A 27,986-nucleotide genomic window follows, 5' to 3' on the forward strand; every position below is an offset into this window, starting at 1 on the left:
AAGGAGCTGCAGAAGATGTGGGTTTGATCCCTTGTTTGGGAAGATTCCCTGGAGAAGGAAATGGCAACCACTCCAGTGTTCTTGCCTGGGAAATCCCATGAACAGAGGAGCTTGCCCATCTACAGTCCATGGGGTTGCAAAGAATTGGACATGACTGAACTGATTGAGCATGTGCCTCTGTAGTGAATAGCTCAGTTCATTTCGGTTCAGTCGTACAGTTGTGTCCGACTCTCTGTGACCCTATGGACTGCAACACATCAGGCTTCCCTGTCCATCACCAACTCCTGAAGTTTGCTCAAACTCATGTCCATCAAGTCAGTGATGCTGTCCAACCATCTCATCCTCTGTCATCTCCTTCTCCTCCTGCCTTCAATCTTTCCCAGCATCAGGATCTTTTCCAAAGAGTCAGTTCTTCATATCAGATGGGTAAAGTATTGGAGTTTCAACATCAGTCCTTCCAATGAATAGTCAGGAGTGATTTCCTTTAGGATTGACTGGTTGGATCTCCTTGCAGTGCAAGGGACTCTCAAAGAGACTCTTCAGTACCACAGTTCAAAAGCATCAGTTCTTTGGCGCTCAGCTTTCTTTATAGTCCAACTCTCACATCCATACATGACTACTGGAAAAACCATAGCCTTGACTAGATGGACCTTTGTTTGCAAAATAATGTCTCTGCTTTTTAATATGCTGTCTAGGTTGGTCATAGCTTGTCTTCCAGGGAGCAAGGATCTTTTAATTTCATGGCTGCAGTCACCATCTGCAGTGATTTTGGAGCCCAGAAAAATAAAGTCAGCCACTGTTTCCACTGTTTCCCCATCTATTTGCCATGAAGTAATGGGACCGGATGCCATGATCTTAGTTTTCTGAATGTTGAGCTTTGAGCCAACATTTTCACTCTCCTCTTTCACCTTCATCAAGAGGCTCTTTAGTTCTTCTTCACTTTCTGCCATAAGGGTGGTGTCATTTGCATATCTGAGGTTATTGGTACCTAATACAAAAATGTTTGTTAATCTTATCTCTCTAGAACTCAAATTGTTGTTGCTGTTTTTGTTTAGTCTCTTAAGTTGTATCCAACTCTTGTGCAACCCCATAGACTGTAGCCCACCAGGTTCCTCTCTCCATGGGATTTCCCAGGGAGAAATACTGGAATGGGTTGCCATTTCCTTCTGCAGGGATCTTCCTGAGCCAGGGATTGAACCCACGTCTCCTGCATTGGCAGACGGGTTCTTTACCACTGATCCACCAGGGAAGCCCATTGAAGAACTCAAATTCCTCACTTGTAAATTATGGATTATATTTATGAGAATAAATATGGAGTAATATGTGTGAGAGGATTTTGTTAACCATAGATAATTTTACCTACCTAAACAATTATCTTTTTGAAAGAGGACTGAGCTTGCAGGAAAATATTAATATTGATATGCTGCTGCTAAGTCACTTCAGTCATGTCCGACTCTGCCACCCCATAGACCAGGCTCCCCCATCCCTGGGATTCTCCAGGCAAGAACACTGGAGTGGGTTGCCATTTCCTTCTCCAATGCATAAAAGTGAAAGTGAAGTTGCTCAGTCGTGTCTGACTCTTAGCGACGTCATGGACTGCATCCTGCCAGGCTCCTCCGTCCACGGGATTTTCCAGGCATAGTAAAAGCCTTATAACTCAGTTCCAGGCCTGGGGATCAGGAGGCGTGGACTTTACCACTTTACTGTGACATTCCAGAGTGCAGTTTTCTCTTTTTGGAGCTTTGGAAAGTGTAGAATCATTTGTGAATGTGAGTTGCAACTTTAGTGCAAAACAGACCCTGTTGACACAGATGACTTCTCGAGCTCAGGGTGTTCTTGCTTTAATGTTTTCCCATTAATGCAGCACACATTCATTGAAGTATGAAGATAACTGTGCTAGGTGCTATAGCCCATATTACTGTATCAGCTCTTCTTTAATCCAATTTGCTACTCTTTTTTGAATTTTTTATTGATTGGAATTCTGTGATAAATCTAGTGAAGGACACCTTGAAGAACATTTGAAATACACGCATGACTAATTCCTTTTTTTACTTTTAGACCGTTTGTATTATCACAAAAGAAACTGCGTGCCCAATAGCAGTCAACTCCCATTGTCAGCTCTCAACAGCTGCTTCTTGTTGTTGCTCTTGTTCAGTCGCTCAGTCGTGTCTGACTCTTTGTGACCCCCATGAACTGAAGCGCCAGGCTTCTCTCCCTCTTTCACTATCTCCCTGAGTTTGCTCAAACTCATGTCCATTGAGACAGTGATGCCATCCAACTATCTTATCCTCTGTCACCCCCTTTTCCTCTTGCCCTCAATTTTTTCCAGCATCAAAATCTGAGTTGGCTCTTCAAATCAGGTGGCAAAGTCTTGGAGCTTCAGCATCAGTCCTTCCAGCAAATATTCAGGGTTGATTTCCTTTAAGATTGACTGGTTTGATTTCCTTGCTGCCCAAGGGACTTTCAGGAGTCTTCACCTGCACCACAGTTTGAAAGCATCAATTCTTATGGGCATTTCATAAACATGGAATCATACAATATGTAGCCTTTTGTGTCTGATTTCTTTCATTTCATATGATTTTTTTAAGTTTCATCCATGTCATGGTATGACATGGTAAAATTAATTTTAATAACTTTTAAACTAGTTTCATGTATCCAAACTATGATTATTTCATTTTATGTATCATCAATATAAAACTTTATTAATGAGATATTTTATATTCTTTAACTTATATGAAGACTCTTTTTGTGGTGTAGATTTTCTTTAGAGTACATCTCAGTAAAGTATAGTCACCTTTTAAGTGTTCAACGGCCACGTGTAGTTAGAGGCTACCGTATTAGATAGGACTCCTGGTTTTAGTTCAGAGCTCTTTTCACTGCATTGTACTTAAAATGTACACATTTTTCTGAAGATATGGAAGCAAATTTTTAGAGAAATTATACTGGAATCTAAAATGAGTTTCACCTAAACAGCTCCATTTATACCTAATTTTCTTTTTTTTTAATTAATTAATTAATTTTTAAAATTTATTTTAATTGGAGGCTAATTACTTTACAATATTGTAGTGGTTTTTGCCATACATTGACATGAATAGGCCATGGGTTTACATATGTTCCCCATCCTGAATCCCCCTCCCACCTCCCTCCCCATCCCATCCCTCTGGGTCATCCCAGTGCACCAGCCCTGAGCACCCTGTCTCATGCATCGAACCTGGACTGGCGATCTGTTTCACATATGATAATATACATGTTTCAGTGCTATTCTCTCAGATCATCCCACCCTCGCCTTCTCCCACAGAGTCCAAAAGACTGTTCTATACATCTGTGTCTCTTTTGCTGTCTTGCATATAGGGTTATTGTTACCATCTTTCTTAATTCCATATATAACGCATGACTAATTCTGACCATGGCTTATTTTGATTTAGAAGAAGGCTGACCTCCTGCTCCAGTTAACAGAATGTCACATTCAAGGCTAATAAGATTCTAAAACAAAAGCTTTACTTGGGTGCTTTTTAAAAAAATTCTTTGACAGCTAAAATTAGCTGGCTTTTTATTAAATTTTCAAAACATAATTTTTAGAGTTCTGGAAACACATGCTACTCACAGAAGAGGATATTGAATCAAAGAATTATTTAATCATTTACCTTTTCAGTCATTCTCATGACTTCATGCTCTTTCAAGCTTGATATTGAGACCCAAAGAGCTAGTCCATGTCTTTGCCCAACAGGAATAAATAAAAATTGATATGTTAGGGGGAAGGTATATAGAGGCTAAGATTATTAGGATGATGATATTTTTATTTATACCTTGTATTTGCAAATTTGAAATACTGTATGCTTTTCCCTCAAGTGTTAGTTACTAAAGGGAAAAAATGACCAGTTAAAATGGCAAGACCACGGATAAATTACAGATCAAAATTTTAATAAGCATGATAATAATCAGATTAATTCTAAATTTCTCTACTAGTTTTTAACATTTCTTTTTTTATATATTTAATTTTATTTTATTTTTTAACTTTACTATATTGTATTGGTTTTGCCATATATCAAAATAAATCCGCCACAGGTATACATGTGTTCCCCATCCTGAACCCTCCTCCCACCTCCCTCCCCATACCATCCCTCTGGGTCGTCCCAGTGCACCAGCCCCAAGCATCCAGTATCGTGCATAGAACCTGGACTGGCGACTCGTTTCATATATGATATTATACATGTTTCAATGCCATTCTCCCAAATCATCCCACCCTCTCCCTCTCCCACAGAGTCCATAAGACTGTTCTATACATCAGTGTCTCTTTTGCTGTCTCGTATACAGGGTTATTGTTACCATCTTTCTAAATTCCATATATATGCGTTAGTATACTGTATTGGTGTTTTTCTTTCTGGCTTACTTCACTCTGTATAATAGGCTCCAGTTTCATCCACCTCATTAGAACTGATTCAAATGTATTCTTTTTAATGGCTGAGTAATACTCCATTGTGTATATGTACCCCAGCTTTCTTATCCATTCATCTGCTGATGGACATCTAGATCGCTTCCATGTCCTGGCTATTATAAACAGTGCTGAGATGAACATTGGGGTACACGTGTCTCTTTCAATTCTGGTTTCCTCAGTGTGTATGCCTAGCAGTGGGATTGCTGGATCATAAAGCAGTTCTATTCCCAGTTTTTTATTATTTTAAATTTTTTGTCTTTATCTAATGAAGATTATTATTACTTGTAGCATTTACACTTCCAACAGTATAATGGTGGATGTTGGCTTCAAAATTTTCAAGTTGCCCAAATTTGGAACTTACTTTCTAGGATTTATAGATTCTTCCTTTTTAGAAAGAAACTATCCCTTTCCTTCAGTTTAGCACTGCAGGTAGATTCCCTATAGTGAATGAATCTTCTTTGTTCTTATCACTAATAGCCCTCAGAATAGCAACTCTTTATTTAAGGCGGCAGTCCCCAACCTTTTTGGAACCAGGGACCAATTTCGTGGAAGACATTTTTTCTACAACCAGGGCAGTGGGAGGTTGAAGGGGACAGTTCAGGATGATTCAAGCCCGTTTAATTTATTGTGCACTTTATTTATACTCTAATGCTGCCGCTGATCTGACAGGAGGTACTGGTCTATGGCCCCAGAGATTGGGGGCCCTTGAATTAAGGCTTAAATTTTTAAAAACAATCTTTTTCTTTCAGACCTCTTAAGCCATGAAAATGCAGCAACACTGAATGATGTAAAGACACTGGTCCAGCAGCTGTACACAACGCTGTGCATTGAGCAGCACCAGTTAAACAAGGAAAGGGAGCTTATTGAAAGATTAGAAGATCTCAAAGAACAGCTGGCGCCCCTGGAAAAGGTGAAAATTCAAATTTCACACTTTTCTCTTCACTAGTATTTTTTCCAGAGGATATATGTTTGCTTCCCCCCGCCCCCAAGTTGTATGTGATTGAATTATGTTAACCTGATGAGTTGGGGAACTGAATCAAAAATCTTCAACTAAAACTATGAAAGAACTTTAAAAGAAATAGTTTGGGCCTTAATAATGGACCTAGAGCTTTGAGGCCTGAATATATTCTCATTAACCAGACATACTACCTTTATGGCAAAGATTGGAATAATTGCTGATCAAGAAGGGTTCTAAGTGAGGTGGATAATCATTTTAGCCAACTTAAGAATTAATATTATATGGAATATCATGCAACTGTTAAAAAACAATTCTGTAATCTAATATGCTATAGAAAGTTCATATTTTATGAAAAGTAAATTATAAGATAATGTACACTTTAGTGCATTTTGTTATTGTTTAGTCACTAAGTCGTCTAACCCTTTTGTGATCCCAAGGACTATAGCCCACCAGGCTCTCTGTCCATGGGATTTCCCAGACAAGAATGCTGGAGTGGGTTGCCATTTCCTTCTCCAGGGAATCTTTCCAACCCTGGGATCAACCCCGCATCTCCTGTATTGGCAGATAGATTCTTTACCACTGAGGCACCCGGGAAGCCCGTGGTAGTGCATACTATGATTCCATTTTTCATTGAAATATATGTTACACATACACAGACACACACAGACACACACACACAAAGAAGAAAATAGAAGGGACATATTCCCAAATGCTAATAGAATAATAGGATTATGGATAATTTTTCTTCTTTATGCTTTGCTGAATGTTTTACACTGAAGATGTGTCCTCCTTATTTTTTAATAATAATACAAGTATTTCCACTTTAAGAAACTAGACTATATTAGAGATTAAGGAGGAGAATAAATACTCTTAATATTGTACTTTTTTCTTATTTCCTTAAAAGTAATGAACATATATCTCAAGGTTGTTCTCATTAAATTTAAGACCTTTAGAAATGTTTGAGGAACTATTGTAAAGGGAGATGAAATTTAAACTTTGTACTTTCAAAATGTAAAGCATTTTTTAATGTATTAGCTATAACAAAATAATTATCATCCTTTACTGAATATTTACTTTGTGCTAGGAATTGTCCTACGTATTTTACCTGTATTCTCTTATTTAACAGAACAACTCATTAATGAAGTTACGGTAATTCTCAGATCAGGACCTGAATCCAGAGTCCATGCTCTGACTCACTATGCTGTTTTGCCCCAGTAGACCTCTTGAGTAAAAAATTAATGATGGATTAAATCTTAAATGCTACAGTGAGAGAACATTAGCCTGTTTTTGTTTCCCTCTTTCAAAGAAAATAATCTTGTGGTTGGATAAAGACCTATGAAACTAACTTATTTCACCATGTTTTCAGCTACTAGTGTACTAAAAATGTTATTCCTATAAAATATTATTCAGTAAAAACTGCAGATACTATTTAGGAAGGCAAACTATATTTTCTAGAATTGAGACTAACTTGTATCTTGATTGCAAGCCCTATTCTTAAGTGAACATAGAACAGTTTAAATAGGAGTTTAAAATTGGTTCTATGTCAAAATGCTTTAGAGTTGACTGATCATGTGTGACCTATAGGTACGAATTGAAATCAGCAGAAAAGCTGAGAAGAGGACCACTTTGGTGCTATGGGGTGGACTTGCCTACATGGCCACACAGTTTGGCATTTTGGCCCGGCTTACCTGGTGGGAATATTCTTGGGACATAATGGAGCCAGTCACCTACTTCATCACTTATGGAAGTGCCATGGCGATGTATGCATATTTTGTAATGACACGCCAGGTAAGAATTCCTCTTCAAGTAACTTTTCGTGACATAGTGAAATTTTGGTTGTCAAAGTAGTTCTCGTTTCTCTCATATTCTTTATAAGACCAGTTCCCTTTAAGTAAATCACTTATCTTTTATACACAGTCACTCACATATACACACGTACGTGCACATGCTCATGCATGCCAATCACGTATCAGGCTAGCCTGGGTGCTAGAGATAGAGAGATATAAGATGTGGCTTTGGCCCCCATGGAGCAAACAGACTATTAAGAGAACCATATAAACTGCTAAATTCATAACAATATTATGGTAAGATAGAGAATAAGAAGGCAAAGGAGAAGAGAGGTCAGCTGTAGGATAACTTGTTCAGCTCAGTTGGCTTGGCTTTTTATGTACTGTGTAATTAATGTAGCAGTCAGATGGGGTAGTTTTTTGTTTTTATCAAATATTTGGAATGGAGAATTGGTGAAAACTAATCAAATAAAACTCTGGGTTACTTCTAAATATATCAGTAGTATAGGTATTTGTTGTTGTTATTTTAACATCAAGGAAGGGAAGTGAAAGTTAGATATCTAATCACTATTCTGTTCTTTAACAACTAAGGCTCATGTATTAAATATCAGTATCTAGAACTAATTGTTATTGTTAGTGCTATTTTTTTAGTAGCTTGGAAATCCATGGGATGTATGAGGGATTTGTTATTGCTTTATGTGATACAACCACAGATCCAGGCTCCCTTGAATAAAAATCATTTGAAATAGTTGAGACAGATGAGGAACTTTTTCTATTTTCTTAAGTGTCAAAAGAATTCTGAGAGTTGCTTCTTATGTTTTTACATGGCCTCTGTTGAATGAACATAGATGTTTTGTTTCTGTTGTCATTAGACCAGTGGTCATAGGCCTATTTTTGTGAGGGAAAATGAAGGCTCAAGGGTGTTATTTAACCTTTCTGGGCCTCCCAAATTTGTCTAGTGGGCAGAAGAGAGGAAGTACATTGCTCATGTTCTGCTATTGTTTGCCCAGCATCTCTAGCACTTAATCCCATGTCTAGCTCATATTCGTCACTCTATATGAACAGAACTGGAAACCAGATCAGTCTTATCTAATCACACCTCTGGGCATGGCTTGCATATGTCTATATGTCTGTCTGCATGTCTTTCCCTCTTTGTCTGTCCTGTCCCTCTCCATCATATATCTCTTTGTTGTTGTTTAGTTTCCAAGTCGTGTCTGTTGTGATCTGAACCGTAGCCCGCCAGGCTCCTCTGTCCATGGGATTTCCCAGGCAAGAAAACTGCAGTGGGTTGCCATTTCCTTCTCCAGAGGATCTTCCCAACCCGGGGATTGAACCCATGTCTCCTGCATTGGCAGGTGGATTTTTTACCACCGAGACACCTCTTTAATGGGTTCTTTTTATCAGTTGAAATCTAGACTCCTTAGCCGAAGTTCATAACTGGTTGGTGTCCTTTCCAAATGTCTCTCAACTCATCTGTGTATGTACTAGGTATTTTAAACACATTAAATTACAGTTGTCCCTTGGACATCAGGGTTTAGGGGCATCAACCCTCTGTGAAGTGAAAAAAAAAATCCACATATAATTTACAGTCATCCCTCCGAATCCATGGTTCCTCCATATCCACAGTTTCTCCATATCCAAGGTTCCCCATCTGGGGATTCACCTGACTGTGGATCGTGTAGTGCTGTAGTATTTACCATTGAAAAAAATCCACATATAAGTGGACCTGTTTGGTTCAAACCCATGTTGTTCAAGGGTTAACTGTATAGTGTTTGAATGTGTTAGTCGCTCAGTCACGTTGGACTCTTTGTGACACTCCAAGGACTGTGGCCCTCTAGACTATCAAGATTGCTGGGAGAAATATCCATAACCTCAGATGTGCAGATGACACCACCCTTATGGCAGAAAGCAAAGAAGCACTAAAGAGCCTCTTGTTGAAAGTGAAAGAGGAGAGTGAAAAAGTTGGCTTAAAGCTCAACATTCAGAAAACTAAGATCATGGCATCCGGTCCCATCACTTCATGGGAAATAGATGGGGAAACAGTGGAAACAGTGTCAGACTTTATTTTTGGGGGCTCCAAAATCACTACAGATAGTGACTGCAGCCATGAAATTAAAAGACGATTACTCCTTGGAAGGAAAGTTATGACCAACCTAGATAGCATATTGAAAAGCAGAGACATTACAAAGGTCTGTCTAGTCAAGGCTATGGTTTTTCCAGTGGGCATGTATGAATGTGAGAGTTGGACTGTGAAGAAAGCTGAGCGCCGAAGAATTGATGCTTTTGAACTGTGGCGTTGGAGAAGACTCTTGAGAGTCCCTTGGACTGCAAAGAGATCCAACCAGTCCATTCTGCAGGAGATCAGCCCTGGGATTTCTTTGGAAGGAATGATGCTAAAGCTGAAACTCCAGTACTTTGGCCACCTCATGCGAAGAGTTGACTCATTGGAAAAGACTCTGATGCTGAGAAGGATTGGGGGCAGGAGCAGAAGGGGACGACAGAGGATGAGATGGCTGGATGCATCACTGACTCCATGGACGTGAGTCTTTAGTGAACTCCGGGAGTTGGTGATGGACAGGGAGGCCTGGCGTGCTGCGATTCATGGGGTTGCAAAGAGTCGGACACGACTGAGCGACTGAACTGAACTGAACTGAGGGAGGCCTGGCGTGCTGTGATTCATGGGGTCGCAAAGAGTCAGACACGAGTGAACTGAACTGAACTGAATACAGTGCCTATCTGTCCTACTGTTTAAATGCTGAACTGCTGTGATTCCTCAACATTTTTGCTGCCCCCAAGTGACTGGTTGCAAAATAGCAGTAGTAAACAATTTAGTCTTGTGAGTAGGAAAACATTGACCAAATTGAATGTAAAATATTCTTCCCCATATCAATAGCCATAATTAACACCCATGAAGCAAAAGCCTATTCAGTAGCATTTAAACTGTTGAATAAGCTTTTATTAGCAACCTAAATAGATTCCAAAGTGTATAAAGTTCCAAAGAATTTTTATAAGATGACAAGTTCCTTGAGATCATAAAATCAAGTAGCATAATGAATTTTACTAATATTTCAGTGAGACCTGAGTACCACTTTCTATCATATGAAAAAGGAGCCTGACAATAAGAAAATGCCAGTTGAAAAAGTTACTTCAGCAGGCATGTGAACCACTATTCAATACCCTAGCCCAAGTATTTTCAACAAAGAGGATGTCACCCTCAAGGAGGCAAAAATTGGTTCTTGAGGAGTAAAACATCTTGGAAATTACAACAGATAAATGGATATACAGTCTATCTGTGGTATTAAAACCTCTTTGGGGAGAAGAGGCAGCTAAGGGGAAAATATCTAAAAAGGCATCTTAAGGTAATGATGAAAAAAGACTAAGAAACACTGACCTAGCCTTTAATACCCTTTGTCATCTCAGTTCCAACATTCATGCTTTATGTTCTGTTATACTCCAGCAAACTACTTCAGTGACCATTCAGAACCTACTTATAATAAAAACTAGTATGCCTAAACCTGTAGGCTCCTGACGTCTCTCTTAACGTGTTTTGTCACCTTCCTCATGTGTTGCTTCCTTTTCTGTCCCAATTAGACCATATTGCCATTCTGTTCAGTCACTGCTCCATTGTCTTTCCATTATATGTACTCTGTAAACTCCTAATCTTGGATAATTCTAGCCATTTACCCTATATCCAGGCTACTGAACATTGCTAGAGAAAAATCATGTAATAGTATGGAATGGGCAACTGCTTATATTTCTAATTAGATTTTCTTCCCCGATAAAGTTATTTCAAGACTTCACATCAAGCTCCTCATCCCACCTTTAACTTTGCCTTCTACTTCTCCTAGAAAATTGAGCTTAACAGATAGAAGCTTTCTAATTCCTAAACTCTGTGAGTTTAATAGTATCCTTACTGACTTTCATACTATTTCCTTAAATTCAAATAAGAGGTGGCATTTTCCTAATCAGGGCTAGCTCTTCTTCCTCTTCTTAATCTTATTACCTCCTTCCAGAATCTTACCCCAGTATGTATTTTTTGTATGTTCTCTATGTTACCAAACCCTCTCTGATTCTCTTTCCTTTATAATAAAGCTCTCCATGTCTTTCTTCTCAGTTATTATCAAATAACCAAGTTTCTAGAATAGAGTCTAGCATGCAGTTGCTTAGTAAATGCTTGTTGCCCAAGAGAGGATACATAGACTAGATCTGAATAAATTGAATTAGTGTATCCATTTATATCCTTACCAAAGGTAAGTAAGTAGCCTAGTCACAGCAACTTAGATGAAAGTAGAGGGCTTTCTCACAAGTTTTTAAACCAGCATTTGTCCCTTAGGTCAATATTATTTGATCCAGATCATGATTCTATCTTTTTAAAAAGCTTCCACAAACCCCTCAACTACTGTTCAGTTGTTATCTGTCATCCTCAGTATTTAAATATTTACTTCTGTTTCCACTTGTGGCATACTAGGTAATCAGAACAATGCTCTCATTAGGAAATGTTAAAATAGTTAAACAAAACATAAAACACATCTGCCTGTAGATTCTAGAGAACACACAGGATAACAAAAATTACCGGGCAAGGACCAGAAGAAGAGAAGTCTGAGTAAGGTGAGTCTGGTGTTTAGGTGTCCTTTTTCCTCTGGGGATTTACACTGAGTAAAGGCCGAGTGGCCAAGAAGCTAAGCCATACTGGATAACCCAGAAGGACCACAGCCATAGACATTCATGTCCAGGGATTGCTAAAATAGGTTGAAACACGTTTGCTTTGGTTTGGAATTTTAAAGGCCACTATTGTAGAATAGAAGAACCTGTTCTTTCAATCATCCCAGTGTTGTAAATTGGATTGAAGTAGTCCTAGAATACTGGAAGTCCCATAGTGCTAATCTCACAGGTTCCAGGCGGAAGAAAATATTAATCTCCCTGGGAGGAGATAACATTATCCTAAGCCTAAATACAGAGTTAAACATACAATAAAAAATAAACAGATAACACAAGAAAATACCTATAAAAACAATAGACGTTTGAAACACAAATAGGAGATCTAGTAACTGGATTTATCAGACAAAGCCTTTAAAATGATTATGCTTACTATATTCGGGGAGATAAAAGGTAAGGTTGAGAATATTAACAGATAACTTGATTAAAAAAAAAAAAAAAAGAAAATTCTAGAGAACAAATTTAATGGATTGATTTAACTGCAGAGTAGACATAAGCAGGATATAGTGACCTGGAAATAAATCAGAAGAAATAAATATGGAAAGACATAAAGAAGTAAAATACAGGAGAAGGTAAGAGGTATAGAGGATAAAGTGAAAAGGCCTAATACATTTTTAATTTTCTTAGTGTCTCAGAAGGAGAGGAGAAAAAGAATGGGAACAAACAATATTTAAAGAGCTGATGACTGAGAGTTTTCCAAAATAATGTAAGACATTAATTTATAGATTTAAAACTTCTGTCAAATACCAAACAATGTAAAGGAAGAGAAGCCCACATCTAGACACATCAGAAGTAAAATTGCAAAAGACAAAGACAAAGAAGAAATCTTAAGAGAAGCAAAAGGAGAAAAAGAAAGGATTGCCTTCAGAGGAGTCACTGTTAGATAGCATGTCAACCACAGAAATGAAGGTAATCTCAACCACCAGAAGGTAATAGAATGGTAGCTACAATGTGTTGAAAGAAAATAACTGTCAACTTAGGATGCTATACTCAGCAAAAATATCCTTCCAAAATAAAGGTTAAATAAAGATGTTTCCAGACAAAAGGAATAGAGAACTTGTCACCTGTAGATCTGTACAAAGGAAATACTAGAGGTTGTTCTTTGGGCAGAGGAAGGTTATCACAGATGGAAAGTCAAAAAGAGCAGGAAGGAATGAAGAGCAATGAAAATGGTAAATTTGTGAGTGAATCTAAATGAATATTAAATGGACTTCCCTGGTGGTCCAGTGGTTAAGAATCCACCTGCCAATGCAGAGAACACAGGTTTGATCTCTGGTCCAGGAAGATTCCACATGCCACAAGGCAACCAAGCCCATGCACCACAGCTACTGAGCCCCTGTGCCACAACTACCGAAGCCCGCACACCCAGAGCCTGTGCAGCAGGAGAAGCCACCACAATGAGAAGTCCACGCGCCACAACTAGAAAGCCTGCGTGCTGCAACAAAGACACAGCACAGCCAAAAAATAACGACAAATGAACAGTAAATGTGTAAAACACAGAAAAAATGAAAACATACAAAAATAGCATATGTATCTGGAGGGGTAAGTGAACGTGAAGTGTTGTAATGTCCCTTTGTTGCCTAGAAAAAGGGTAAGAGTACCACTTCCATTCCACTTTTATTTTTGGTCCTAGCCAATGCAGAAGGCATGAAAAAGATACAGTGGATGAAAATATTGGAAAGAAAAACAACTAGCATGATACATAGATTTTGCACATAGAAAATTTTTAAAAACATATATAGATAATTGGTTAGAATTCATAAGTGAGTTTCATTAAGGTTACTGGATACAAGGTCAGTGCACATAAATGAGTTACATATCTATATGCCAACCACAAATGGTTAGAAAATGAAACTTTTTAAAAGATGCAACTTAAAATGACTTTTAAAAATAAATCATGCAAAAGATGTACAAGATGTCTATGTAGAAAAGCATAAAATTAAAGGAGATTTAATAAATGTAATGATACCACATGTTCATGGACCAGAAAAGTAAATGCTGTAAAAATGTTGGTTCTATCCACATTGATCTGTTAGATTCATTGCAACCCCATTTAGAATCCCAATAAATTTGGGATTGGGGGAAGAGATTTGATTAAGCTACTTCTAAAATTTATATGGAAATAAAAACACTAAGAAAAGTCAATAAACTCTTGAAGAAAAACTACATAAAAGGATTGACTGTGTCAGATATGAAGACTGCACCTTGAGTAGTCTACAGTGATAGGTACAGAGGACACTACGGTCAGATATGAAGACTGCACCTTGAGTAGTCTACAGCGATAGGTACAGAGGACACCACGGTCAGGTATGAAGACTGCACCTTGAGTAGTCTACAGCGATAGGTACAGAGGACACCATGGTCAGGTATGAAGACTGCACCTTGAGTAGTCTACAGCGCTCCAGTACAGAGGACACTGCGGAACTACAGTGACTGAGACAGTGATGCAGGCATGGACAGTAGTCCCCAGTGGAATAGAAGAGCAAAGTAGGAACAGCCCTAGTGTAAATGAACTGATGATGTTAAAAAATGGCGCTGCAGAGAAAAAGTCTTTTGGTAAATGGTGCTAGGACAATTGACTGTCCATATGAAAAAAAGAAATGACCTCATCCTTATACTATAAACAAAATTAATTCCAGATGGATTGTTGATCTAAACGTGAAAGGTAGCACAATGAAGCTCCTGGGAAATAATAATATAGAAGAACATCTTCATTACTGTGGAACAGAAAATAGCTGTTTACACAATAAAAAGTGCTAGCCATAAAAAATAGGAATAATAAATTAGGCTGTATTAACAATTAAGAACATCTTTTTACTGAAGAACACCATTAGGAGAGAGAATGAGCTGAGAGGAGATGTTTGCAGTATGTATATCCAACAAAGGATCCATATATATTAACAAATCCTACAAGCCAATAAGAAAAAGACAGACAACGCAGATACACACAGGCACTTCTAAGAGGATGCGTAAACGGTCAGTAACATAAAAGAGGATATGAAAAAGCCTCAGCCTCACGAGTCATCATGAAAATGCTGTATATCATCAAGAGAAGTAAAAACATGTGTCTACATAAAAATTTGTACACAAATGTTCATAGCAAGATTATTCATAATAGCCAAAAAGTGGGAAAACATGAATGTCTATCAATTGACAAATAGGTAAACAAAGTGTAGCATATCCATTCAATGGAATCTTATTTGGCAATAAAAAGAAATAATGTACTGATCCATGAAACAAACAGATGAGCCTTGAAAGAAGCCAGACACAAAAGGCTATATGTTGTATGATTCCACTTATGAAATATCCAGAATAGGCAAATCTATGGAGACAGAAAGTAGACAGGTAGTTAACCTAGAACTGGAAGTATGGAGGGAGATCAGAAGTGATATTAAAGGGTATGGGGTTTCTTTGGGGGATGATGAAAATATTCTAAAATTTACTGTAGTAATGATTGTACAATTCTGTGGCTGTGCTAAAAAGCACTGTTATACCTTAAATAGGTAAATTGTATGGTATCTTAAGTAAAGTTGTTTTTAAAATGTTAGGTAGGGCTTCCCTGGTGACTTATGAATCTGCCTGCCGGTACAGGAGACATAACTTCAATCCCTGGTTCGGGAAGATCCCACATGCTGTGAAGCAAGTAAGCCTGTGCACCACAACTATTGAGCCTGTGCTCTAGAGCCCCCGAGCCACAACTACTGAGCCCCCAAGTGCCCTCGAGTCCGTGATTCACAGCAGGAGAAGCCTCCGCAGTGAGAAGTCTGCACACGGCAACTGGAGAGTAGCCCCTGCTCTCTGCAGTTAGAAAAAAGCCTTTGCAGCAACAAGACCCAGCACAGCCAAAGATAAATAGATAAATAAAATTTTATAAAATAAAATATGAGGTAGTCATGTAAATAATATAATTTAGGAGTTTGATTAACATACACACACTACTATATATAAAACAGATAAGCAACAGGGACCCACTGTATAGCACATGGAATGATGCTCAGTATTTTGTAATTACCTGTATCTGAATCACCGTGCAATACGCCTGGAACTGGTGCACGCAAAAGATGAGTATCACAGACATGATACTGAGTGAAAGTAGTCATACACATTGCGTACTCTCTGACTTCATTTTTATTAATACAAAATTTTAAAAACCAGGTGAAACTGATCTGTAGAGCTCAGGAAGATGCATTTTAAGTAAGAAAGCTACAAAGAGAGCAAGAAAACAGATACCATAAAAGTCCTGATAGTGATTATTTTGTAGGGGAAGAAAGGGTGAGTAATTGGACAGGGGCACGAAGGAGGCTTCTGAGTGATTGGCAGTATTCTATTTTCTTTACCTGGTGATGATTAACATTTATTATGTGATGATGATTCTTTAGGAAGTACATTTTTGTTTTGTGTTCTCTTCTGTGTTTTCACAATAAAAAAATTTTAAGAAATATTTAACATAGCACATGTCAGTAGTATATCTTTATATGCAATCATGTGTACTGAATCTAATCAATAGTAAGGGCTTATTTTGTGACGATAGTGTACTAAGGACTAATAATTTAATTTTTCTTTTATTTTTGTAGGAATATGTTTATCCAGAAGCCAGAGACAGACAGTACTTATTATTTTTCCATAAAGGAGCCAAAAAGTCACGTTTTGACCTAGAGAAATACAATCAACTCAAGGATGCAATTGCTCAGGTAAGTTTTCCAAAAATGAAAGTAAACCCCAGCCCCATCTTGTGCAGTGGCGGCGTCATCATCTGTAATCACACTACTTAAATGGGTAAACTCTGAAAGAATGATCCAGTCCTCTTCTTCCTATGCAAATGATTCCTCAACCAGTAGAAATGACTGTTTTAACATACACAGCTCTCCAGGAAGTTTTATATAACACAAGCAGGTGTTATGTAACACAAGAAAAGATCATGTGTCCCATCTATCCTGTTAACACGAGCATGTTGAAATTTTTAGACCTATTTTTAGTAAAGTTTTTGTATCTTTACCTTTCTGTCTGCTTTTATCTTTCTCTCTTTTTTTAATCTTTCTACAATTGACCCCCAAGATCTCTCACCTAAAATGTGTGGTAGCAGTGGGGCAAAAATAAAATCCAGGTAAAAGAGAGACTACTAGAAATCTTTGCCAGGTGCCAGTCAGAGTTTATTGAGCTACTAGACGCTTTTTTAAAAGATTGATATTTTATTTCTTATAACAGTTACCTCTTGCACATTTCTGATTATGCCTTCCCCTCACTCTGATATCTTTGATTTTGGTTAAGAAATACTCATTCCTTTTCTTTGCAGTCTTTCATTACTTTAGAGGTTTTTTAAAACCTCAGGAAACCATTCCCTTCTCTTCAAAGTTTAATTATCTTCTCTGGACCTTCTCCACCTTCTCTGTCCCTTTGTGGTGATGGGGTTGCACTCTGAATAGGTTTAATTTGTCTTCCTGCCTCGGCCTAAGTGAATTCTTACCTTCTGTTGCTGTGTGTGGTAGTTGTCAACTGGAGGGAATGTAGCAGAGTGGTCTCTGGAGCTATTAAAAAAATAGGTGCTTCAGCCCCATCCCCACACTGGGGGTGAGGCCCAAGCATGTGTGAATTTTGAAAGTGCTGCAGTTGACTTCACACCCCTATTTTTAAAATTAGTGATAAATGAAAAGCTTAAACAGCAACTAGACAAATAACTAAAGTCTTGAGCAGCATAATTTAAATTCTGGCTCCAAAGGGCTTCTCTGAAGCAACGCCATCAAGGTACCTCCGATGCTCTCGCATTCTTGAGCCCCGAGTCCTGCCCTGCTGACTGCACAGCCTTTCTGGAAGCTCTGCTGACAGCTGAAGCTACCGGGACCAGCCTCTGTTTCCATGCGCCTTTACCGTCCTGAGCCTTTAACACCCTTCGCCACTGAGGCACTCGTACTTTGAGAGTGATTCAGATAGTTTCTTTGACTCATAATGATGGAGGAAAGACAAGTTCCTTTTCTCAGGAGGCAGTAATATCATTGAAAGCTTGACTAGCCAGTTTTTCTCACCTTTTGTTTCTATTTTAGGCAGAAATGGACCTTAAGAGACTGAGAGACCCATTACAAGTACATCTGCCCCTCCGACAAATTGGTGAAAAAGATTGATCTGCAAGGAGCCTCTGAGTCCCGGCAGAAAGAACACCTGTTTATAACTATGGCCTTTTTAATTAAAGCATTGCAGGTGGAAGCTGGGAGCCATGTTGGGGTAGAGGGTTTTTACCTTTAATTAAAAAACAAAAACAAAAAGATCTTAGGGAAAAAAGGAGTGTTAAAATCTGAAGATCACGCTTTGTGGAATATAAGCTCAAAGGGCTTCGTGAAATACTGTCTTAATCAAAGCATCTCAGTTTCTGGATGAAAAGGATACACTATATAGTTGGGAGATTAGATTCACAAAGAAAAATTGATGCTGGGGGTGTTTGTCTCTTGCATCTTCTTTGCAGGGTCAGCAAAACAGTAACACACCAGCACCCCACTCAGCTCTAATTTTCTTTTTTTAATTTAACTTTTCTTAATTTTGACATAGGAGTAAATAAATCCACCAGAAAAGGAAAACCTCAAGATATGTGGGTGGCAAACAGAGTCTGAGCCCATGTCATTAGCTTTTATTTTAGACTGGACCCAGTCTCTGCAAAGTTACCAGGAATCTCTCCCATTTGTGCACATTTCTGACCACCCACACCTGTTGGTATGCTAGTTTTATCCATATGATAATTGGAACCAATTTATGACTGTTTGATAATTGACTCTTTGGATTATCCCTTCATACCTTCTTAAATGTCTATATATTTCAGTGCTCTGAATCACTATCTAGAAATCATTGGCAACACTGCATGAGGTTTCTTTTGTTTTGTTTTTTACTAATTAATCTTTAAGAGGAAGACAAATTTCCCTCCTTTATTTAACTATCCCATTGATATTCCTCTCTCCCTCCACAACTCAAGCCAGAGGGGGAATGTTTAACTATATTACTGAATCAGGAAGATGTAAGGTTTACAAATTGGCTAAAAATCATGGCTCTGTAGCCATTTCAGAACCCGAGTAGTTTCAGTGCTGTTCCTCTGCTTGTGTGACGGCATTCCAGGCCACCCAGATGGCCTTGCCTTGTTGGAGGCTTTGTTAGTCTCAAAGGATACACACTTCCATGCTGCTTGTGAACCCTCCCACCTCCACCACTTAAGCAGTTGTAAATCAAGTGAGTGGATCTCAAAGGGTGCAATTTATCTTTATATAGGAATACATTTCTATGGTTTCTTTCAACCTACCCTCTTCACCCTATTTTTTCTTATCTTAAATTGAGAGAAAGAGGAAATAATCTTATACTCTATCAAAATATTTTCTATCGTATTTCCAGATGACATCTGCACTTGGAGAGTCAAAGGAATCTGTGTCTGATCTGTTTTTATTAATAATGACTTGTGGGGGCAGGATGAAAGGATGATGGGGCTTGCCACACAGCTAGCTGATTCACTTTGTTCTTTCACATGATCCATCCCTCCTCCTTGTGGCAAGGGTTTTCTTTCTCTTTTTCTTCCTTCTTTGGGATCATTGTGTATGAAGAGAAACACTTTAAGTGACAAACCCAGACTCCAGGTGCCTTGCAGAGGTTGAAGGCCAGCCAGGATTGCTGCTGCTGCTCCTGCCACCACCCCTCCCTTCCACTGGCATGACGGAATGAAAGGATGCATGTCTCCACTTCCCGTCCCTCCTCCCACTTCCTTCCTCATCCGCCCCCAAGTTGTTCAACCCCCTTCCCTCATTTATTTCTGTTAAGCTCTGTGAATTATTTTTAAACCATTTATCCTGTTTGTACTGCAGGGTTTTTAAGAAGAAACAGCACAGTGCAATGAGCAAATCCTTTCAGGTTGTGTGGGAGGCTAGGGAGGGGAGAACGTGAAGAAAAGTCCTTTAAACAAATAGCAAAATATTGAACATGTGTAAAATCCTGTATCATTTATGAAATATGTATAAAAAGCAATGTACCTCTGGAACAATAAATACTTATTCAATTTTTGAACTATAGCATCTCATTCTTTAAAGCAAAGCAACCAAAATCAAAAGTAAAAACAAGCTTGTTTTCTTCTGATTCAAAGTGGGAAGGTTTTTACCTTTAAAATTAATCTTTATAAAAATACAATTTGGAAACTGTTTTGTACCCAGAGCCTGTATTTTTAAAAGGTATTTCACGAAGTCTTCCTAAACTTAAGATGGTTGATATTTTCCTAGTTTTTCAAAGCTACCAGAAGTTCAGTTATCAACAACCCAGAGAGCACCCTGAGACTAATATCCTTATCTCCTGGTTAACAGGCGCTATCTCCATTGTATCTGAACACCAGTGTGGTCTCCTAGACTCCAGAAACTTGTTCAAGAAAGAACTAAGATCAAATTCTCATCATTTTAAGAGTTTGTATCAAGTTTATAATGTTTACCCAATGGGAAGATACCACATGCTGCTTAGTCCATTGAAGGCCTATCGAAAAGCATGTGTTAAATCTCTGCATTAAGTGCAGTGTGAGATATACTAAGAGCCTCCACAGCCACCGTCCTGCCTCCAGTCAGCTCACAGCCACTGACACAGACATTCCTAAGATACATAAGGCTTAAGAAGATAAGATTGAAAATGTTAAGCTGTTGTTTGCATTCAACAAATAACAACTACACTCAAGCCCCTATGGTCAACTAATCTAAGACAAAGTAGGCAAGAATATACAATGGAGAAAATGTAGTCTCTTCAGTAAGTGGTGCTGGAAAAACTGGACAGCTACAAGTAAAAGAATAAAATTAGAATACTCGCTAACACCACACACAAAAATAAACTTGAAATGGATTACAGACCTAAATGTAAGGACAGCTAGCATAAAACTCTTAGAGGAAAACAGACTACTCTCTGACATAAATTGCAGCAATGTATCTTTTGATCCACCTCCTAGAGTAATAAAAACAAAAACAAATGGGATCTTACTAAACTTAAATTTTGTACAACAAAGGAAACCATTAACAAAACAAAAAGCCATTTGCAAACTAAGCAATTGACAAGGGATTAATCTCCAAAATATATAAATGGATCATGCAGCTCAATATCTCAATATCAAAACAACAAACAACCGTATCAAAAAATAGGCAAAAGATTTAAATACACATTCTCCAAAGAAGATAGGCAATGACCAAAAAGATTAAAAGATGTTCAACATCACTAATTATTAGAGAAATGCAAATCAAAACTACAATGAGGAATCACCTCCCACCAGTCAGAATGGCCATCAAAAAACCTATAAACAATAAGTGTTGGAGAGGGTGTGGAGAAAAGGAAATCCTCTTTGGGAGAATGGCATTGAAACATGTAAATATCATGTATGAAATGAGTTGCCAGTCCAGGTTCGATGCACGATACTGGATGCTTGGGGCTGGTGCACTGGGACGACCCAGAGGGATGGAATGGGGAGGGAGGAGGGAGGAGGGTTCAGGATGGGGAACACATGTATACCTGTGGCGGATTCATTTTGATATTTGGCAAATCTAATACAGTTATGTAAAGTTTAAAAATAAAATAAAATTAAAAAAAAAAAAAAAAAAAAAAAAAGGAAATCCTCGTACACTGTTGGTAGAAATGTAAATTGATACAACCATAATGGAGGACAGTATAGAGGTTCCTTTAAAAGCTAAATATGAACTACCATATGATCAAGCCAACCTATTCTTGGGCGTGTATCTGGAGAAAACTAATTCGAAAAGATACATGCACCCCAGTGTTCATTGCAGCACTGCTTAAAATAGCCAAGACACGGAAGCAACGTAAATGTCCATCAGTAGAGGAATAGATAAAGAAGATAATGGTTCATATATACAGTGGACTATTACTCGGCCATAAAAAGAATGAAATAATGCTATTTGCAGCAATATGGATGGACCTAGAGATTATCATATTAAATGAAGTAAGAGAAAAATTGTATGATATTACTTATATGCCAGATCTGATTTTTAAAAAGTGATAAAAATGAACTTATTTATAAAACAGAAATAGACTCACAGATCTTGAAATCAGACTTATGGTTGCCAAAGGGGATATGTTGGGGGAGGTGATAAATTCGGAACTTAAGATTAACATTCAGTTCAGTTCAGTTCAGTTGCTCAGTCGTGTCCAACTCTTTGCGACCCCATAAATCGCAGCACGCCAGGCCTCCCTGTCCATCACCAGCTCACGGAGTTCACTCAAGCTCACGTCCATCGAGTCGGTGATGCCATCCAGCCATCTCATCCTCTGTCGTCCCCTTCTCCTCCTGCCCCCAATCCCTCCCAGCATCAGAGTCTTTTCCAATGAGTTAACTCTTCGCATGAGGTGGCCAAAGTATTGGAGTTTCAGCTTTAGCATCATTGCTTCCAAAGAAATCCCAGGGCTGATCTCCTTTAGAATGGACTAGTTGGATCTCTTTGCAGTCCAAGGGACTCTCAAGAGTCTTCTCCAGCACCACAGTTCAAAAGCATCAACTCTTCAGCACTCAGCTTTCTTCACAGTCCAACTCTCACATTCATACATGACCATTGGAAAAACCATAGCGTTGACTAGACCGACCTTTGTTGGAAAAGTAATGTCTCTGCTTTTCAATATGCTGTCTAGGTTGGTCATAACTTTCCCTCCAAGGAGTAAGCGTCTTTTAATTTCATGGCTGCAGTCACCATCTGCAGTGATTTTGGAGCCCAAAAAAATAAAGTCTGACACTATTTCCACTGTTTCCCCATCTATTTGCCATGAAGTGATGGGACCAGATGCCATGATCTTAAGTTTTCTGAATGTTGAGCTTTAAGCCAACTTTTTCACTCTCCTCATTCACTTTCATCAAGAGGCTTTTTAGTTCCTCTTCACTTTCTGCCATAAGGGTGGTGTCATCTGCATATCTGAGGTTATTGATATTTCTCCCAGCAATCTTGATTCCAGCTTGTGCTTCTTCCAGCCCAGCGGATTAACATATATACACTATAATATATAAAACAGGTAACTATTAATAGTAAGGACCTACTGTATAGCACCGGAGAAGGCAATGGCACCCCACTCCAGTACTCTTGCCTGGAAAATCCCATGGATGGAGGAGCCTGGTAGGCTGCAGTCCATGGGGTCGCTAAGAGTCAGACACGACTGAGCGACTTCACTTTCACTTATCACTTGCATGCATTGGAGAAAGAAATGGCAACCCACTCCTGTGTTCTTGCCTGGAGAATCCCAGGGTTGGGGGAGCCTGGTGGGCTGCTGTCTCTGGGGTCGCACAGAGTCAGACACGACTGAATCGACTTAGCAGCAGCAACTGTATAGCACAATATTCTGTAATAACTTACATGAGAGAATCTGGAAAAGAATATATATGTGTGTGACTAATTCACTTTGCTGTACACCTGAAACTGGCACCATTGTAAGTCAACTATATTCCAATAAAAATAAATTTTTAAAAGACAATAACTACATATTCCACAATATCCTGTTATGCTTTGTAGAATAACGGAGAATATTAAATTCATTCGTGGGTGTAGGTAATGCAGTTTTGCAAAGGGATCATAAACTTAGAGCTGAAAAAAGTAATAAAATGATTCTCAGAATATGGTGGCTGGAACAGCAACTTACCTCTCCAGAAATGCAAGTTCTCTGCTTCCTGCTGAACCAGACAAGGAGTTAGACCAGCAATCTGTGTTTAAAAAGTGCTCATAGTGACTCTGATGCAAACAGTTGACCTCATCAAACCATTGCTCTAAAGGGAAGGAGACTGAGACGTCAGGAGGGCAACTGTGTCACAACTCTTCAGTGAATCCTGTGATCAGACAACCAGAACAAGTGAGGATTGGTGAGCGCGGTGACAGTGGTAAGTGGAAGGGGCAACGATCGTGTCACATGTACTTACTATGGTATCTTGCTTGGGAAGGCGTAGTGGTAAGCACATAAAAAAAACAAAAACAAATAAGTTGAATATTTAAAATCTATCTGGATTTCACAGAAAAGTGAAACTTCTTTGACTTCAGAAATCAAGTTCACCAAAATTATTAAGGATTGTAATTCATTTTTATCACTACCAATAACCTTTAATTCATTGCTTTCCCAAATAAGTCCAAACTCCTTATTTTCCAAAATGCACTATGTGGTCATTTCCTTAGGATAAATACATAGGTTAACTTTAACATGTGCTACTGAATATAAAATGACCCACTTTATAAATTTTCATTTATGTACGTTTTATAAATGCATCATCCACTGAACAATCCACCCACCTTGAAGCCGCCTTCAGCGGCTACAGCGACTATATGCCCAGTCACTCAGTCATATCTGATTGTTTGCAACCCCGTGGACTATAACCCACATCTCTTGACTGCTTTTCAGTCATTTTGCAATATTCTCTGCCCACATTTTTATATTGGGTTTCTCCAAGGCCCCATGTTGGACCCCATTTTCCATGGATGGTCTCATCCATTCTCCCCAAGCCCAGTTGCAGTTACCTTCATAGGCTGGTAGCTCTCAAATTGTTATTCTAGTTCAGATTTCTCCTGAAGAGCAGATGTGTTAATCCACCTCCTAAGTGACCTATTTTCAGCACTCCTGCCTGAGCATTGAATTGGTTCAGTGTCACCAGAGTATTTTTAACTTCTAACAGCACATGCGTTGTCAGAAAAATAAGAAAATACGAAGACTTAACATTAAATGTGGGAGAAGGGAAGCTAAAACACACCGCACGAAGTGGTCAGCCAAACCCAGGATGTGAGACATTCTATAGGACAAAGGACTGGGTTTCTTCAACAAATAACATAGGGGGTTGGAGGGACCCTTATGAATTAAAAGAATTTAAGAGTCCCAACCACAAGCAACACAAGAGAAGACTCTACACATGGACATCATCAGATGGTCAACACCGAAATCAGATTGATTATATTCTTTGCAGCCAAAGATGGAGAAGCTCTATACAGTCAGCAAAAACAAGACCGGGAGCTGACTGTGGCTCAGATCATGAACTCCTTATTGCCAAATTCAGACTTAAATTGAAGAAAGTAGGGAAAACCACTAGACCATTCAGGTATGACCTAAATCAGTTCCCTTATGATTATACAGTGGAAGTGAGAAATAGATCTAAAGGGCTAGATCTGATAGAGTGCCTAATGAATTATGGACGGAGGTTCTAGACATTGTACAGGAGACAGGGATCAAGATGATCCCTAAGAAAAAGAAATGCAAAAGAGCAAAATGGCTGTCTGAGGAGGCCTTACAAATAGCTGTGAAAAGAGAAGCGAAAAGCAAAGGAGAAAAGGAAAGATATACCCATTTGAATACAGAGTTCCAAAGAATAGCAAAGAGAGAGAAAAAAGCCTTCCTCAGTGATCAGTGCAAAGAAATAGAGGAAAACAATAGAATGGGAAAGACTAAAGATCTCTTCAAGAAAATTAAAGATACCAAGGGAACATTTCATGCAAAGATGGGCTCAATAAAAGACAGAAACAGTATGGACCTAACAGAAACAGAAGATATTAAGAAGAGGTGGCAAGAATACACAGAACTGTACAAAAAAGATCTTCACAACCCAGATAATCATCACTGACCTAGAGCCAGACATCCTGGAATGTGAAGTCAAGTGAGCCTTAGGAAGCATCACTATGAACAAAGCTAGTGGAGGTGATGGAATTCCATTCAAATCCTAAAAGATGATGCTGTGAAAGTGCTGCCCTCAATATGCCAGCAAATTTGGAAAACTCAGCAGTGGCCACAAGGCTGGAAAAGGTCAGTTTTCATTCCAATCCCAAAGAAAGGCAATACCAAAGAATGCTCAAACTACCGCACAATTGCACTCATCTCACACGCTAGTAAAGTACTGCTCAAAATTCTCCAGGCCAGGCTTCAACAATACATGAACATGAACTTCCAGATGTTCAAGCTGGTTTTAGAAAAGGCAGAGGAACCAGAGACCAAATTGGCAACATCTGCTAGATCATTGAAAAAGCAAGAGAGTTCCAGAAAAATATCTATTTCTGCTTTATTGACTATGCCAAAGCCTCTGACTGTGTGGATCACAATAAACTGTGGAAAACTCTGAAAGAGATGGAAGCTGAAACTCCAATACTTTGGCCACCTGATGCAAAGAACTGACTCACTGGAAAAGACCCTGATGCTGGGAAAGATTGAAGGTGGGAGAAGAAGGAGATGACATAAGATAAGATAGTTGGATGGCGTCACCAACTCGATGGACATGAGTTTGAATAAATTCTGGGAGTTGCTGATGGACAGGGAGGCCTGGAGTGCTGCAGTCCATGGGGTCACAAAGAGTCGGACACAACTGAGTGACTGAACTGAACTGAACCACAAGCAAAGTATGGCTCTTGTTTGAATCCTGACTCAAATCAGTAATACAAAGAAATTTGTGTTTTTGAAACAACTGGGGAAATTTAACTATGGAATGAGCATTAGATGATATTAAGGAATTACTGCTAGTTCCCATAGTTGTAATAATAATATGGTTATGGTTATGTAAAAGAGAAAGACCATTTGTTAGAAATGCATATTGCTGTCTAAGTGCAATAAGACTGATGAAATGTTAACTATTATTGTAGCAGGGCAGTCATTGTTTTTTTCTACTTTGTATATATTTGAAATTTTTCATCATAAAAAATTAAACTGATAGGGCAAGTCAACTAAAAAGGAAAAAATAGGAATAAGGAAAAAAAAAAAAATCCTACCATCCAGGGAAGGCTTGTTTACAGAACCAAAGGGATATCTGGTAAAAGTCCTTGACTATGGCAATCAATCCTGGCAGCAAATCTGCGCTTATCTCATGCACACATCCTCTGTTTCTGGGCAGCCCCATATGAAGTAGTCAGATGGGTTCTCAGGGGCAGGAAATTGCTGGATTTTGTTTTTCTGTTAAGACTATTGCCTCTTAGCAGCACTACTCCGCAATAAAACAATTCCTCAGTCTCAGAGTCATCCATTGCTGCCATGAGATTGCAAGTTAATAAGCTAATGATCAAATTGCCTGTGTCCTGCTAGCATTAGGGATGAAGTAGCTAACTACAAGTTAAATCAATAGAAACCCCTTGCCAGACTGTAAACTCTGCTTGTGGGGACCACTTTTACCTTAATGACTGTCAAATACCTGTGACCAGCATGTTAGCTGACCCCTATTAAGCACTAATGTTTAATTGAACTGAAACCCCAGAGGAAAGAGACCACAGTAATTTGAATGCTACTTACTAAGATAATGTGCTGAAAGATTATGGAGATAAGTTTAGGGACTACTACCTAAAGATAATATTCCTTTGCCAGGCATTAGAAATTCAGGTATTAGAAAAGGAACATTGATGAGGAAAAATAAAAATTTTAGAAGCCCAAAGCATCAGGTCAAGGTAAGATTAGGAGAGTGAAAATTTGGTTTCACTTGGCCTCTTGTTTAATGTAGTATTTAAAAAAACAAACAACAAACAAAAGCCTTTTCTCTATGCTTCTTTGTATCCTTCCCCTTCACATTATCTTCAGTGATTACAAGTTCTCATTCTACACACTGTAGGATGTCAGGGGGCTGGCAAACTCCAAACCTGTAATCACTAAGGTTATTTCTAGTGACATGTAATATACAGGACCCTACATTTTCCCTCTTTTGTCTAAAAATGAAACTCTAGTAAACTTTGTCACTTACTTTTAAGTGTCAGCAATTGGAGAGTAGTTCCTAATTTGAAACTCCTGCGGCTAAGTCGCTTCAGTCGGGTCCGACTCTGTGCGACCCCATAGATGGCAGCCCACCAGGCTTCCCCGTCCCTGGGATTCTCCAGGCAAGAACACTGGAGTGGGTTGCCATTTCCTTCTCCAATGCATAAAAGTGAAAAGTGAAAGTGAAGTCGCTCAGTCGTGTCCGACTCTTAGCAACCCCATGGACTGCAGCCCACCAGGCTCCGCCATCCATGGGATTTTCCAGGCAAGAGTACTGGAGTGGGGTGCCATCGCCTTCTCCTAGTGAACTAAAATGGACGGGAATGGGCAAAATTATTCAGATGACCATTATATCTGCTGCTGCTGCTGCTGCTAAGTTGCTTCAGTCATGTCCAACTCTATGCGACCCCATAGA

At 38.8% G+C, this 27,986-nt stretch overlaps 1 protein-coding gene across 2 annotated transcripts in view; it reads left to right on the forward strand.

Moving 5' to 3' along the window:
- The window catches only part of MCU (mitochondrial calcium uniporter), a 438,436-nt gene extending 419,187 nt beyond the window's left edge, over positions 1-19,249 (forward strand). The window contains exons 6-9 of one of the 2 annotated variants that reach the window (XM_055535454.1): positions 5,185-5,345; positions 6,978-7,181; positions 16,471-16,587; positions 17,935-19,249. In XM_055535454.1, coding sequence (XP_055391429.1) covers positions 5,185-5,345; positions 6,978-7,181; positions 16,471-16,587; positions 17,935-18,012 — 560 coding nt within the window. In that variant the 3' untranslated portion in view covers positions 18,013-19,249. The remainder of the gene's footprint in view (positions 1-5,184; positions 5,346-6,977; positions 7,182-16,470; positions 16,588-17,934) is intronic. The other variant, XM_055535455.1, reaches the window with a different exon arrangement.
- The last annotated feature ends 8,737 nt before the right edge of the window (positions 19,250-27,986 follow it).

Source organism: Bubalus kerabau, chromosome 1, assembly GCF_029407905.1.
Source record: "Bubalus kerabau isolate K-KA32 ecotype Philippines breed swamp buffalo chromosome 1, PCC_UOA_SB_1v2, whole genome shotgun sequence".
In the NCBI taxonomy this organism is placed as follows: domain Eukaryota; kingdom Metazoa; phylum Chordata; class Mammalia; order Artiodactyla; family Bovidae; genus Bubalus; species Bubalus kerabau.